The sequence below is a fragment of the Sinocyclocheilus anshuiensis genome, unplaced genomic scaffold, assembly GCF_001515605.1.
Source record: "Sinocyclocheilus anshuiensis isolate Anshui unplaced genomic scaffold, SAMN03320099.WGS_v1.1 scaffold544, whole genome shotgun sequence".
Lineage (NCBI taxonomy): Eukaryota > Metazoa > Chordata > Actinopteri > Cypriniformes > Cyprinidae > Sinocyclocheilus > Sinocyclocheilus anshuiensis.
The window spans coordinates 1,783,374-1,798,126 of record NW_015555763.1 but is presented as its reverse complement, the minus strand read 5'-3'; the positions used below and the strand labels follow the sequence as shown (position 1 = coordinate 1,798,126).

General features: G+C 34.8%; 1 protein-coding gene across 1 annotated transcript; it reads right to left on the bottom strand.

Moving 5' to 3' along the window:
• Positions 1-3,011: 3,011 nt before the first annotated feature.
• Positions 3,012-13,469, bottom strand: LOC107674035 (14-3-3 protein zeta/delta-like). The gene is made up of 6 exons (XM_016467893.1): positions 13,360-13,469; positions 11,659-12,050; positions 5,516-5,668; positions 5,026-5,055; positions 4,837-4,932; positions 3,012-4,366 (listed from the first exon to the last, which is right to left on the bottom strand). Exons 2-6 carry the CDS (start codon positions 11,950-11,952, stop codon positions 4,307-4,309), a joined length of 633 nt encoding a protein of 210 aa, XP_016323379.1. The 5' UTR covers positions 11,953-12,050; positions 13,360-13,469; the 3' UTR covers positions 3,012-4,306.
• Positions 13,470-14,753: the final 1,284 nt, after the last annotated feature.

Sequence of the window (14,753 nt, the reverse complement as noted above, 5' to 3'; positions counted from 1 at the left end):
TTCTATTACTGTGATGTTTATTTAATTATTATTGTTGTTATTATATTATTATTTTATATATTTTTGTACATGTATACTAAGCTTTGGCAATATTGTATCATTTACAGTCATGCCAATAAAGCAATTTTGAATTTAATTGAATTACTTCCAGTTAAAAATTAGGCAAAAAAAAACAAAAACAAGACAGCAAACTGGTTTATAAAATGTAATTAAGCATGTTTCATAACATACATAGGGCATAAAACATTTTCACAAGGCTTTTGTGAGACTAAAATTCATGGGAAATTTAAAAAAAAAAAGAGAGAGAAAAACAAAAACAAAAATCACATACACAATAGAATAAAAGACAAAAAGGAGAAGCAAAACATGTAATAGTGGTCAAATCTATAATGACACTCTCTGGACAACCACACACCTGTGCACAAAGCATTGAAAAGTATCAGAACTTTAATATTGGCAACTGATTCTCATTCCAGTGTTCTGGACATACACAGGCAATGTTATCTGCCAACAACACAAATTCACAAGCAGTCAGAATCAAGATACTCGTTCCTGGTTTCTATCATTCATAACATGTGTTATGTGAAACAAGTTTCTAGAGTGGGTTGTTTATAGGTGACCATCAAAACCATATTCCCGAACTGTGCCACAGATTGTGTCAGAATTGGTCTGCATGCTAGTGGGGTACTGCTAGCCAAACAGTTTCACTTTTATCATAGCATTACTAAACAAATCAAATCAAATATGCCCTATGCCCTAAGTCGTCTTACAAATGCTTTTAATTTCTATGGATGGTTTCCATAAAATAAAAGCAAAGGGAACACTAAACAGGCCAAAATCAAGTAAAAAACAGTAAATATATTATTAAACCGTTCATAAACTGAGGATCGTCAGATACTACATACCACTGCAGATGCTAATATTTCCAATTAAAATGCTGTTTGAAACGTACGCCATTTCAACAAGTGTCTTTTTAAAATTTCCATATTGAACTATTTAAAGCTTGACTGATCACTGCTTTCAGTGGAAGTGCACAACCCGTGGTAGTGCTTAGGTCAAACAGGTAAGAGTGTTAAAGTACATGATACAGTAGGTGTATATGGTTGTCTAAATGCTTTTAATATCCCTGCGATTACTTTTCTGGTCGACGTTTCAAAACATTTCACAATAAAAGTCCTGTACTTGAATAACGAAATCGATTGTATATTTAATTAATTGTGAAAAGTGTAGTTGTGTCAACGTCTTCAAATACACATGGCAAATGTATCCAAACTGAATCTTGTCGATTTAAAAAGTGAAATCAAATCAGTTACGGCTGCTTAGCCCCAGGGCCTTTAAGCATATTCTTATATACAAGCTTTTCACTTAACATTTTATTATGGTTTTAATATAAGCTTCTGCAGAATTAAAACTGGAAATGCTATCTTCAGTGTTTGCTTCCCTATTTATTTTGGAATAACAAAAAAATCGGGAAAAAAATGAAAATATGTAAATTAGTCACAACTAACTGAGGGTGCTGAAGCATGTGTTATACTATGTGAGTTATGTCTTCTTCATAATAATAATTCGGTAGACAAGGTAATGTCTAGTGTAATATTTGGGTAAAGGTTATCTAAAGGTTAGAGTAAATAGAATAGAATAGAAAGTAACATTTCCAGGATTTTTTTGTCATACTATATGGGGTGCTGTTAGACTTTAAAATTACTAAACATTTTCAATGTTCTTAAATGCAGTAATTACATTAATTAAACTATTTTCTGATGTTTTTGCAGAAAACTTGTACTGTTATAAAGTATTATGAAAATATAAAATGTCATACTTTGTTTTTGAAACAAAGAATTGAGGGAGAGAAATGAGTCTGAGTGAGGACACAGAAATATAGAGTGAAAATTAACAGGGATCATAAGAGAGCGATGCAGAAAGTAAATAGAATCTAAATGATGCCTTAAAATAAAAACAGCCATGCAATTAAAAAAATTACTGCAGATCAAGTGTGGAGGCTCTAGAAGAGTTTCAGTAACACACTGATTGACCAAGTGACTAAATGACTGAAGTTTGTTGATTAAAATTATTTTGTTTAAAAAACATGTTGATATTGTTTGTGTCAAAATTAAACTTTCCTTCTCCTTTGACATGCTTAAAGTTAAATAGAAATACTTTAATGTAATACTTCTCACCTTCTATTTAAAGCAATAACTACCATTTCTGTCCTTTAGTGTGACATAATGTCCTATAGTGTAACACACAAAAGAATTTGTTTTATCTCAAAGTATCTTAAAAAAAAAAATCTTTAAAAAGATCAGTAAAAATGTAAAAAAACAAAAACTGAAATAATCGACAAAGTTAGTGACCCCTTACATTTTCTCAAACATCAGACTTCACACTACATACATATATGTATCTTCTTCAAAAATGGTCTTTTACAAAAAAAAACATTTTTACTGCCTATTTGTCAACTACCCATATATATACAGTATATATATATACACACGCACACACATTTATAACTGATATAACTATTCTAATAATTCTATGGGTGACAACTTTATCCAAAGAACACAGATGAGTTTGATTCTTTCTGGCTTTTGTCAGTGTGTACGATGTTACTTCTAAAATATAAACAAATTTAGGTTTGGAGGATTGAGCTCAACACCGCTTTGAATTATATGTTTCAAACCAACAAAACAAGACACAAGACATTTGTGCAAACTGACTTTTAACTTGCAACCTTACAGTGACTTAGATAGAGCCCTTTGGGCAACTAGTCCAGATCTCCCGTATAACTCTCCAAAGTTACTTCTAAGATGTTATAATATTCCATTCTATTACTGTGATGTTTATTTAATTATTATTGTTGTTATTATATTATTATTTTATATATTTTTGTACATGTATACTAAGCTTTGGCAATATTGTATCATTTACAGTCATGCCAATAAAGCAATTTTGAATTTAATTGAATTACTTCCAGTTAAAAATTAGGCAAAAAAAAACAAAAACAAGACAGCAAACTGGTTTATAAAATGTAATTAAGCATGTTTCATAACATACATAGGGCATAAAACATTTTCACAAGGCTTTTGTGAGACTAAAATTCATGGGAAATTAAAAAAAAAAAAGAGAGAAAAACAAAAACAAAAATCACATACACAATAGAATAAAAGACAAAAAGGAGAAGCAAAACATGTAATAGTGGTCAAATCTATAATGACACTCTCTGGACAACCACACACCTGTGCACAAAGCATTGAAAAGTATCAGAACTTTAATATTGGCAACTGATTCTCATTCCAGTGTTCTGGACATACACAGGCAATGTTATCTGCCAACAACACAAATTCACAAGCAGTCAGAATCAAGATACTCGTTCCTGGTTTCTATCATTCATAACATGTGTTATGTGAAACAAGTTTCTAGAGTGGGTTGTTTATAGGTGACCATCAAAACCATATTCCCGAACTGTGCCACAGATTGTGTCAGAATTGGTCTGCATGCTAGTGGGGTACTGCTAGCCAAACAGTTTCACTTTTATCATAGCATTACTAAACAAATCAAATCAAATATGCCCTATGCCCTAAGTCGTCTTACAAATGCTTTTAATTTCTATGGATGGTTTCCATAAAATAAAAGCAAAGGGAACACTAAACAGGCCAAAATCAAGTAAAAAACAGTAAATATATTATTAAACCGTTCATAAACTGAGGATCGTCAGATACTACATACCACTGCAGATGCTAATATTTCCAATTAAAATGCTGTTTGAAACGTACGCCATTTCAACAAGTGTCTTTTTAAAATTTCCATATTGAACTATTTAAAGCTTGACTGATCACTGCTTTCAGTGGAAGTGCACAACCCGTGGTAGTGCTTAGGTCAAACAGGTAAGAGTGTTAAAGTACATGATACAGTAGGTGTATATGGTTGTCTAAATGCTTTTAATATCCCTGCGATTACTTTTTAGTCTCAGACTTACCTGTGATGAAATGCATGTCCTTATTTTTAATTTATTCATTAATTTATTTTCCATTAGCTATTACTTTAGGATTATGTTTGTATAAAATGACACTAGTCATACTTTTCTACAGCAGAAACTGCACATTATGAAAGGCCAAGACAAACAAACTAAGGAACAGGGTTTCACCCCAAATATCTTTCTTTTCTTGTCCAAAAGCTGCACTGCACTTTTTTTTTTTTTCATAAACAGCTCTTTGTTAATCATGGGTTTGATCTTTACTGGAGGAATTCTGACATGGAGTGATAAGGAATGGAGATGTGTAAAAAGGTCGGAGCTGAAGGAGCGTGTGGTCTAGTTCTCTCCTCCCTCGCCTCCTTCTCCCTCATCTGGTGCGTTGTCGGATGTCCATAACTGTTGGAAGAGGAAAATATGACATGGTCAGAACACATTCCGTATTATTTTAGTATTCGTCATACAGTATACTGTTATAGTTTTTATTGATATTTTCATCTAGCCTTTATTTTTGTATTTTCAGTTTTCATTTTAAATTCATGTGTATCTGTAATTACATTTCCAAACATTTTTTATTTAATTAGTAATTTTAGTATTTCAGTCATTTGCCAAGGCAACATTTCTTTTCTTTTTTTTTTTTTTATCTAATAATATTATTTAAGCTATATTTCAATTAACAAAAATTTTTCTAATAGTTTGTTAATGCTAGCACTGAAAACAATGGTCATTTTCTCCTTGACTCATCTCTTAAATTGCATCTCTCCGTTTTTATGGTACATCACACCACTATATCAAACCATAACTGGTCATGTTTGCCCTCAAAAATGGAATCACCTGTGAGAAAATGAAATTTCTCTGCCGTTACTTACTGTGAGGTTGTCTCTCAGTAGCTGCATGATAAGAGTGCTGTCTTTGTAAGACTCTTCATTCAGCGTATCAAGCTCTGCTATGGCCTCATCAAATGCCTAAATTTGTACAAAAACACATTCTTAAAAAAATGAAAGTTTATATATCATAAAATCAACGATATACAGCAAGCATGGTCATTTCAAAAGTACCTGTTTAGCAAGGGCGCAGGCCTTTTCAAACAAAAAGAATAAATATTAAATAAATATAATAAATACTACTAATAGTATAATTAATATAATAAATACTTTACTTAAACATTTTTGATAATATAATAAATAATACTACAAACACTACGTTTTAAAAATGTTTTATTGCATATGTTTTTCTGGTGGGGCCAGTGAAAATGTTGGCAGCAAAAAGAATAAAATAAAATAAAAAATCCTTACTGTTGAGGAACACAAACCTACAAAAAGAAACGCTGCTAAAACTAGGTCAATCCCAAAAATATAAATATGAAATTGCTAATATGAGCCAAAAAGAAAGTTCAAAAATTTGTTGGTGAGAATGAGTATCTGTATTGAGCAGATAATGATCAGCCTATACTCAGACACAAGACAAACTTCCCCTTGTTTAGATGTTTCCAGTTACATCATACCAAGGAAAGTCCAGTCCTACATTTTACGGAAATGTTTGTAAAACCCACAAAACCAGCAGCCAAACATTCTTACTTTTCTTGTCGTCTCCTGAGGCGACTTCAGCAAGGTATCTGTAGTAGTCGCCCTTCATCTTCAGGTAGAAGACTTTGCTCTCAGGATTTGTGGAATTCTGGATTAAATATTTGTTCAGCAGCTCCTGTAGAAGAAGAGTAAAAGAAAGAAATTAAATGGAGGAAAAGCTTGAAGTCCACATTTAGACACTTTCTTCATGTAATTTCTTTAGGCCCCAAGAAACATGCAAACCACCAGGTGAATGATCTTAAATACAGGCTAAATATCAGCTCATCCTCCTGTTAGTGCCGTTCCCATGCAGACTCGAAGCAGTTTCAAGGGATTTCCCTCCTTCGTTTTAGTCCAGGATTAAACTTAATCTCCGTCTCAGAGAGCTGAAGCTCTATCTCTGCATCCGTCTACCCATCTAACAGTAATCTGTTTCAGGGAAAGCAACAGCTTTAAGGCACGGGTAAATACCAGATTAACCACCACACCAAGGATGAGACAGATTACCACAGAAAGGCCAACACAACATCATGAGGTATGACCCACTCCTTACCACGCTATGGTAAGATCAGGTCAAAAAATGCACCATCAAGAGCTTAATATTTCTCTCCATCCTCCTACACATCACAGCGTTCTGCTTCTGTGCTTCGCAAACACCATTACAACAGAAATCATAAGGAAACAGGAAACATGCTGAACTGGTAGGAGGTTTGCTCAAATCTAGGATAGTCCAACATTTCATTGCTCACTCAGTGATTAACAGGATAGTTCACCCAAAAATAAAAATTGAGTCAACAATCACTCACCCTGAATGACTGACTTTATTCTGTGGAACATATGTTTTTGGCCTTACAATGAAAGTCAATTGACTTCCATTGTACAGTATTTCAAAACAACTCCTTTTGTGATGAGTAAATGACAGAATCTCCCTTTATGAAAGGCCTGTAAATAATGTTTTGTCTTGAGGAGTACAGACTGCACCCAGAAGCTTCAAAACAGACAAAACCAAGTGTTAGAAACATTCTCTGACATGAGGGCCTGTTTCTTCTTGCTTGCCTGAGTAGAAAGGCCTGCCAGAGCATTTTTTTCATTCTTCACACTTGTCAGGGATTCTCAGCACAGAGATGCCAGTCACTGATGACCAATCCAGAGAAACAAGGTCAGTGCTATCCCAGCTTCCCATTTCTGACCTAAAAATTTAGAAGCTTCTGAGAAGACTAAAAGCAGATGTACATAAAATAGTACAAAACTGAGCATTAACAATCTTTGTATTAGGCTTCATTTATCTGGATGCACTTATATTACCTTTTCATATCAGTTTCCACAAAATATTGAGCAGCACAACTGCGATTTGCAATAGTTATAAGAAATGTTTCTTGAGGGTAAAATCAGCATATTAGAATGACTTCTGAAGGATCATGTGACACTGAAGACTGGAATAATGGCTGCTAAAAATTCAGCTTTGCATCACAGGAATAAATTTGAAAATATATTAAAATAGAAAACCTATTTTAAATTGTAATCTTTCACAATATTAGTATTTAACTGTATTTTTGAGGCTTGTTGAGCATAAGAGACTTCAAAACAAAACAAAATCTCATTGACCCCAAACTTATAGTAAAAAAGTAACGTATAGTAAGGATTGTCAACTAGTCTTCCATCATTGTTTAAGCTTTAATATTTTTAGTGTTGGTGCTATAAATGGGATGAATTTATAGAAATCACATCTCAGTGAGGGTTTAGTGTGCAAACAGTAATTTCTGTACATTCTGGAACCAAAATCCCTTTCTGAGAAGTTACATTTCTAAGTTCACGCCAGCTACAGTGAAAGTGGTGGATTTGTAACAAAAGAACCACATTCAACAATACATTTCAAGATAATTATGGTCAGACTCCAGATATTTTTAGTTGTTGATCATGAACACATACAGGTGAATGTCTTTATACATTCCCCTGATGTTCAACAAATATAAATCAATGATAAATGCAGGAAACACTTGCCACTTGTTCAGTGAGCGTAGTCCTCCCTACTGAGAGTATGAGAGCTGGCAGCATGTGGCAGGCTGTCTGGACAGGTGGGGGTGTGGAACAACCTTGATCCCAGAGCAGATTCAACAGTGAGATGAGTCACAGACACACCCTCAGTTATCACAGACGAGCTGGGAAATCAAGCTGGAGTTCTCGCTAAAGCCGTGCACAGAAACCGGCCATGACTCACTGCACAAACACAGTTCACCGCTTACATGCACTGTAAAAAATGACCGTGAACTGCATTTGGTGGTTACCAGTTTATTACAAAGGTACAAACCAGATTTCAGTACTTCAATAGGTTGGTATATTAACATTATATCAGTTAATGAAATTACGGTATTTAACTGTAAATTTAAGTTAAAACCGTAAAACCTAAAACGTTGCTACCGTATTTTTTACAGTAAAATTCCGGCAAATTTACCGTAAATTTTACGGAATTTTTTTTACAGTGTGGGTTTAGACCAGACTACAGCAAAACCACTGATAACAGCCCCACTGATTTACCAGAAAGACAGTGGCTGATTGTGAATATTTTGTATTTCCACAGGAAGCACTTTCTGGAAGACCAGGTAGAAACCGATAAAACCAATAAATATTTTCATGTGATGGCAGATAATCAATAAATGGCCGAAGTTGGCATGAAACGGAAATTCACCCATCTATTTTCTAAATATTGTGAACAATTGATCCATATATTTTAGGACTTTTTTTATAAGAATTTTGATAATTGTTAATCACAATGTCACAATTCAGTCTTCTGTCGCTACTTCAGTTACAGCACGACTTTAATATTCTACACTATTTTGTCTAATTAAATTAAAATGAAACACTAAAATCAATTGTTTTAAATGCTACAAGTTGATTTAGGCATCACAGCATTATGTACATTAAGAAAAATGGATATTAATTTTGAGATTTACTAAAGTTTACATTTAAATTAATAGTAGTAGTTTCAAGATTAAAAACACTAAAAACACTGTTAGATGTGTAAAAAATAGATGACATATCCAATTAACAACCCTCTACATTGCAAGTAAATCACTCGCATATGCGACTAAATCTTCACTCTGGGCGACTAAATGATGTCTAATATTAGCCAATGGCTAATAAATTCTCAGATTTTACTCTGACTCTGAATTGACGCGCGACATGTAAACAATATTCTTTGTTGTATTTTCCTGTCAAAATAACAGCGTTCCTTTGGAATTCTTTAGCTTTTAAGAACTACCGCTTTCTCCGCTAGTGGGCGGAACTAATGCGCAAACGGCAATCTCATTGGCTGGCGCTCACTTATTATCGTCCCTGTTTTGATTTCAGCAAATCAGTTCGAGCGAACGCACACAACCTGATTAATATCCATTAATCCAGCAGCTCATTAATCCTTAGTGCGTTTTATAGTGTTCTTATTAATAGAATTCGTATCATCATTATCTTATCAGTATTTTTGTTTGTTTTTTCCCAATTTTTTTACAGAAACACTGAATGACCAAAAAAGCACTACCACCAATCCTACGTTCAATTAAAATGACTTTTAAATTTCAAGTTTAAATTCTAATTACTAAAGTTCTATCATTAAATAATACTTGATTATCATATTATAATGCTTGACTGACTGATGTTAAGAGTGTACTTTCAGATATTTAAAAAAACTGTGCCATTTTACAAACATTTATTATATATATATAATAGCCAATGGCGATTCAATTGCCAAGGTGTCCGTAGAGGGTTGAATTAATATCCAATACTGAACAATACTGATAATTATTATCCAATACTAATTTTAAAAAAATGAATATATTTAATAATTATCAACTTTGTCTATAACTCATATGATGTCACTAAATTGTAGGCCTATTATGTACATAGGTGGCTTACATAGTACTGGCATCTAACATTTAAAAAAAAAAAAACATTGGGAGACCACTACATGAGACATTAGTGAATAATACAATGTACAATACTATATTTAGCAATTGTCTATACAAAACACTCACACATAAAACACGGTCTAATGGTAATTAATTATGGTCTTCTCTAGGAATAGACCACAATAAGAGCCTCATGCTACAATTTCAGCTCTTTCTGTGAGAAAATAAACCACAGCTTCCATTTTTGGAACAAACCTCCTTCAGGCAACATTAAACATTATTGCTTTTATTTAAAGAAACAAAGTGTCAGAGTGGATAAAGCTAAATTATTCCACCAGTAGCACAAACACTGAGAATGAGGAACTGCATAGCTCACTATTACCCAGCAGGCATTCGAAAAGCGTTACAGAACTGCACCTGAATGCACCTTTACACACACCCACTGCTGAACTTTGAACATCTCATCAAGTCAATTGCCAAGGTGTCCGTAGAGGGTTGAATTAATATCCAATACTGAACAATACTGATAATTATTATCCAATACTAATTTTAAAAAAATGAATATATTTAATAATTATCAACTTTGTCTATAACTCATATGATGTCACTAAATTGTAGGCCTATTATGTACATAGGTGGCTTACATAGTACTGGCATCTAACATTTAAAAAAAAAAAAACATTGGGAGACCACTACATGAGACATTAGTGAATAATACAATGTACAATACTATATTTAGCAATTGTCTATACAAAACACTCACACATAAAACACGGTCTAATGGTAATTAATTATGGTCTTCTCTAGGAATAGACCACAATAAGAGCCTCATGCTACAATTTCAGCTCTTTCTGTGAGAAAATAAACCACAGCTTCCATTTTTGGAACAAACCTCCTTCAAGAAACAAAGTGTCAGAGTGGATAAAGCTAAATTATTCCACCAGTAGCACAAACACTGAGAATGAGGAACTGCATAGCTCACTATTACCCAGCAGGCATTCAAAAAGCGTTACAGAACTGCACCTGAATGCACCTTTACACACACCCACTGCTGAACTTTGAACATCTCAAGTCAGGGGCATGATTTGATTATATAAACAAACACTTCCTTCTGTGGGAAGGGTCTAAAAGGAAGCACTTCTCTTTATACATAATACCAATTTGATCAAGGTAGGTTTGCTATACAAAAAGGTATTAAATACAAACTGCACAGCTTCTAACTGGACTCATCATCACTACATATTCTAGATATAAAAACAATGAGCCGGTGACTGCCCTTGTACAAGACTTGGCATGCTCCCCTTAATATAGACACCGTCGTCTCCAGCAAGAGACAAAACTGGGCTGCTGTTCCATCAGAAAAGAGGACATATTCTCTACCATGTCACACATGTAGTGAACATACTCATATAATAACATATGAATCATATCATATGAATATGAATCATATCGTATGAATAAGGTCAAATCACAGCAGTGCATATATTTAAAACAACACTCTTGCTTGTGATTAATTCAGCAAAGACCAGATTCAAAATTGCACATTAAAAAAAAGAAAAAGAAAAAAATAATCAATCCTACAGTAATGACATGACATCTTTGTAGTATTTGCATACTGATTTGGATTGGTATTTATTACAGACTAGGGCTGCACTATTTGGGGGAAAATATTTAATCGTGAATAATTATATAAAATAATAAAAGTAATCACAAAATAAAAATATAAAAAAATATAATTGTATTTTTTTTTTTTATTAAACCATCAAGATGTTATTTTGGCAAAACACTGCCAGAAGCCCTTGAAGCCTCTCTTTTGTTGACAATAGCTGTTTTACAAACACTTGCAAAATATTATTTGGGAAGATGGCACATTGCGTTCCCAAATGCACAATATAAGTGATCCAAACACAGAGCACATGTAGCGATGAGTTTGTGTTGAAAACACAACCTGCTGAAAACACCAGCTCATGAGCAGCTTGTGTGCAAATTAACACAGTGCCACGCTTAACTCTAAAACATGTAAGGCATTTCATTAATTGATCAATCACACGAAGCCATATCCCAGTTTTGGTTTTATTTCAATTAATTGTGTAGCCCTGTTACAGACATTTGTATTCTTAATTGTGACTGGTGTTTTCTTTCTTCCTGTTCATCCATTGCTATTGCAAATTATTTTATCTAAAAATGTAACACTACTCTTTTACATTGTATGAATATGTATACTCACCAACACATCGTTGCAGATATCCTGCAGTTCAGACTCCACTTTCTCCCGGTATTCCTTCACCATCTGCAGTTTCTTGTCGTTTCCTTCAGTCTTCTGCTCGATGCTGGAGATGACCCTCCAGGCAGACCTCCGGGCGCCCACCACATTCTTATAGGCGACAGATAGCAGGTTTCTCTCCTCGTTAGACAGCTCGGATCCTGCTTCGGTCACCGACTTCATACAGGTCGCCATATCATCATAGCGCTCAGCCTGCTCGGCCAGCTTCGCCTTCTGGATGAGCTCTGTTCTGTCCATCCTGCTGCTTTTCTTTAAGTCTGTGAGTGTTTCTAGGTCTATGGGACACTCGACTGATCAATGGAGGGGAATAAACCACTGCTTAATCCCTGGAGAGGCTGAGGAGGAAAGATTATGACAGTCAAACTCCATTTATTGATTAGAGAACAGTGGTCATGAATCATTTATGCGAAAAAATCATTCTGTTCACTACCATACATTAGTGACTATGCATTGTTGCAACGTGTGGCTACTTTTATGGCTTCAGACTGATTTTAGCACAAGCATTTGAATACAAGTGGAGCATTTCATCAACAAAAACACAATTTGATTGTGAACTCTGCGGATCTCGTCATAAATGAACTGGGATATCTTACTCTTGAACGAACAAAACCGGTTAATAGAATGAGTCAATGAATCGTTCATATCAAAAGACAAATTTGTCGCCACCTACTGGCATAACGATTAGAAAGAGTCACTGAACGAATCAGCGAACGAATCTTTTTGGTTAATGATTCAAACGATTCGAATCACTGAAATGACTCAAAATCCATACCACCGTTAGAGAAGCCCTTCCGTGAGAATCTTACACTTTCATTCGCTACACACGGACTAAAATTCGTCTTAGAACCTAGTGAGTTGTCTACCAAAACAGCATTTTGGGGCGCGTTCCGTCAGATGTTCTCTAGGTAGGCAACACGGAGACACGGATAAGGGTGTGTGTGTGTGTGTGTGTGTGTGTGTGTGTGCAGCTTAACACATCTGTACAGCCCTGCCCTGTTCACTAAAACGTGCATATCTTCAAAGTGGACCCATTGTTTTAACGTCATCTTAAATACACAAAATATGACACTGCAGTTCAATACTCCGATCACAATCATACGGAGTCAATATTAATCAATGAAATCCAGCCTGATTTCCGTAACAACGAGGTTATTGGCTCACTATACAAGGCGATATTTGACAATCTCAGCCGTCAGATATGCATATTACCATACATTTTAGTTTATACCACAAATAGATCAAATCTTGATCAAATTATAGCAAAATAACTCTTTAAACATCTTTTAAAAATCAATTAACGTTAACAGCAATCTGACGACCCGCCTTTAACAGCGATGGGTCTCGTCTTGTCCAATACATGTTATTATTTTAAGACAACAAATATATATCAAATACGCAGTCGGATAATGCAAGTGCCCCATATCAAAAGTAAATAAATGTTTACTACATTGTAATAAGCAAATCAACCCTTTTTCCTGATCGATATGGACGCAGTTTGGCAGCCCCTCCTGCCTCTCAACCGACCGCGCGGTTATACCGATTACGCCGTCCATTGAAAGAATATAAATTGTATATAAGAATATAATCTTGTATAATAAATAAACACAAAACTTTAATGCTAAAATATATTATATTGCATCTCACCTCTCGTTCAATGGTTGACTCCACCGGATTGATAGCCTGTGAGCTTGGATGGCTAGTGAAAAAAAACGTCGTAGAGAAAGACAGTCGAAAGTGTTACCGTAGCACGTCGCTAATCCCGCCTGTCAGCCAATCAGATCCCGTGCTTCTCGCCTGTCACTCGTTTTACTTCAAGTGATCATCCAATAGCTGATTAGCGCGGGGAATGGAGGCGGGCCGATACGAAAGTGTTCGGCTGCCCCGTAGACTCTGACTTGTAGCCACGGGGTTTCCTCCAATTAGAGCAAGGGGGATGACGTCACCATTGCTATGGTGATTCCCTCCTCCTACTCATCCCCAGCATCACCATCAGCATCATGATTGGGAACTGGATGCAGCAACAGCAGATCTAGCCTACCTACCGAGACCCAAATACCATCTCTCTAATTCATCAGATTTCAGAGATAATTGCTTTGGTTCTTTTAAGTGCTAGTTGAGTCTATACGAAATGTGTTTGGATTTTGCAAAAATGTACAGTGTTCAGCTCTTAAATAAGAAAAGATGCTGTAATCCCAGTACAGATGTAAAGAGAAGGACAGAATTCTGAACATAGCAATACACTTTCCCAAACAGTAAAGTAGGAGTGGCCGTTCCACATTGTGAATATAACCATGCCTTAAGGACATCTTTACAAGGTTGTCATTGCAACCCATTTAACTGTGACTATTCACAACTGGCATTTTTGCATTTATATTACAAAATAACTTCATATTAATGTTTTGTCTGTTACCATATCATGGATTTACATACTGTTCAAAGGTCTGAGGTCAGTAAGAGTTTGTCTCTTGATCAAAAATACAGTAAACACAGTAAAATTGTGAAATATTATTACAATTGAATATATTTTAATGTAATTTATTCCTGTGAGGACAAAGCTAAGTTTTGCATTTCCCCAAGTTTTTGATTGACAGTAAATAATACACTTTTAAAATTTGTAGAAACAAAGAAATATTAATAGCCTAAATAAAATACAGCAGAGAAAAAATGATTAGCCTGACCATCCCTATAGCCGAAAACCCCTGAGAGTTCCCATTAGACGATAGGCATTTTAACTTTGTTGAAGCATGTTTTACTCTCCACAGTCAATTTCCTGTGAGCTAACTACATCAGACTGAGTAATTGGGTGGGGCTGAATGTATGACAAATTTTGACATCCTAGCTTTGTCTGAATAGTTTAAAGTAGTCATCCATTTAAAATATTTAACTCCCCTACTCCCACCCCCCTGTATGTATGAATTTCTTCTGTTGAATACAAAATATTTTTGGAAGAATGCTGGTAACCATTGACTGCCAGCAACTAGTTACCAACATTTTATGTGTTCAACAAAAGAAAGAAACTCATACAGGTTTGGAACAAC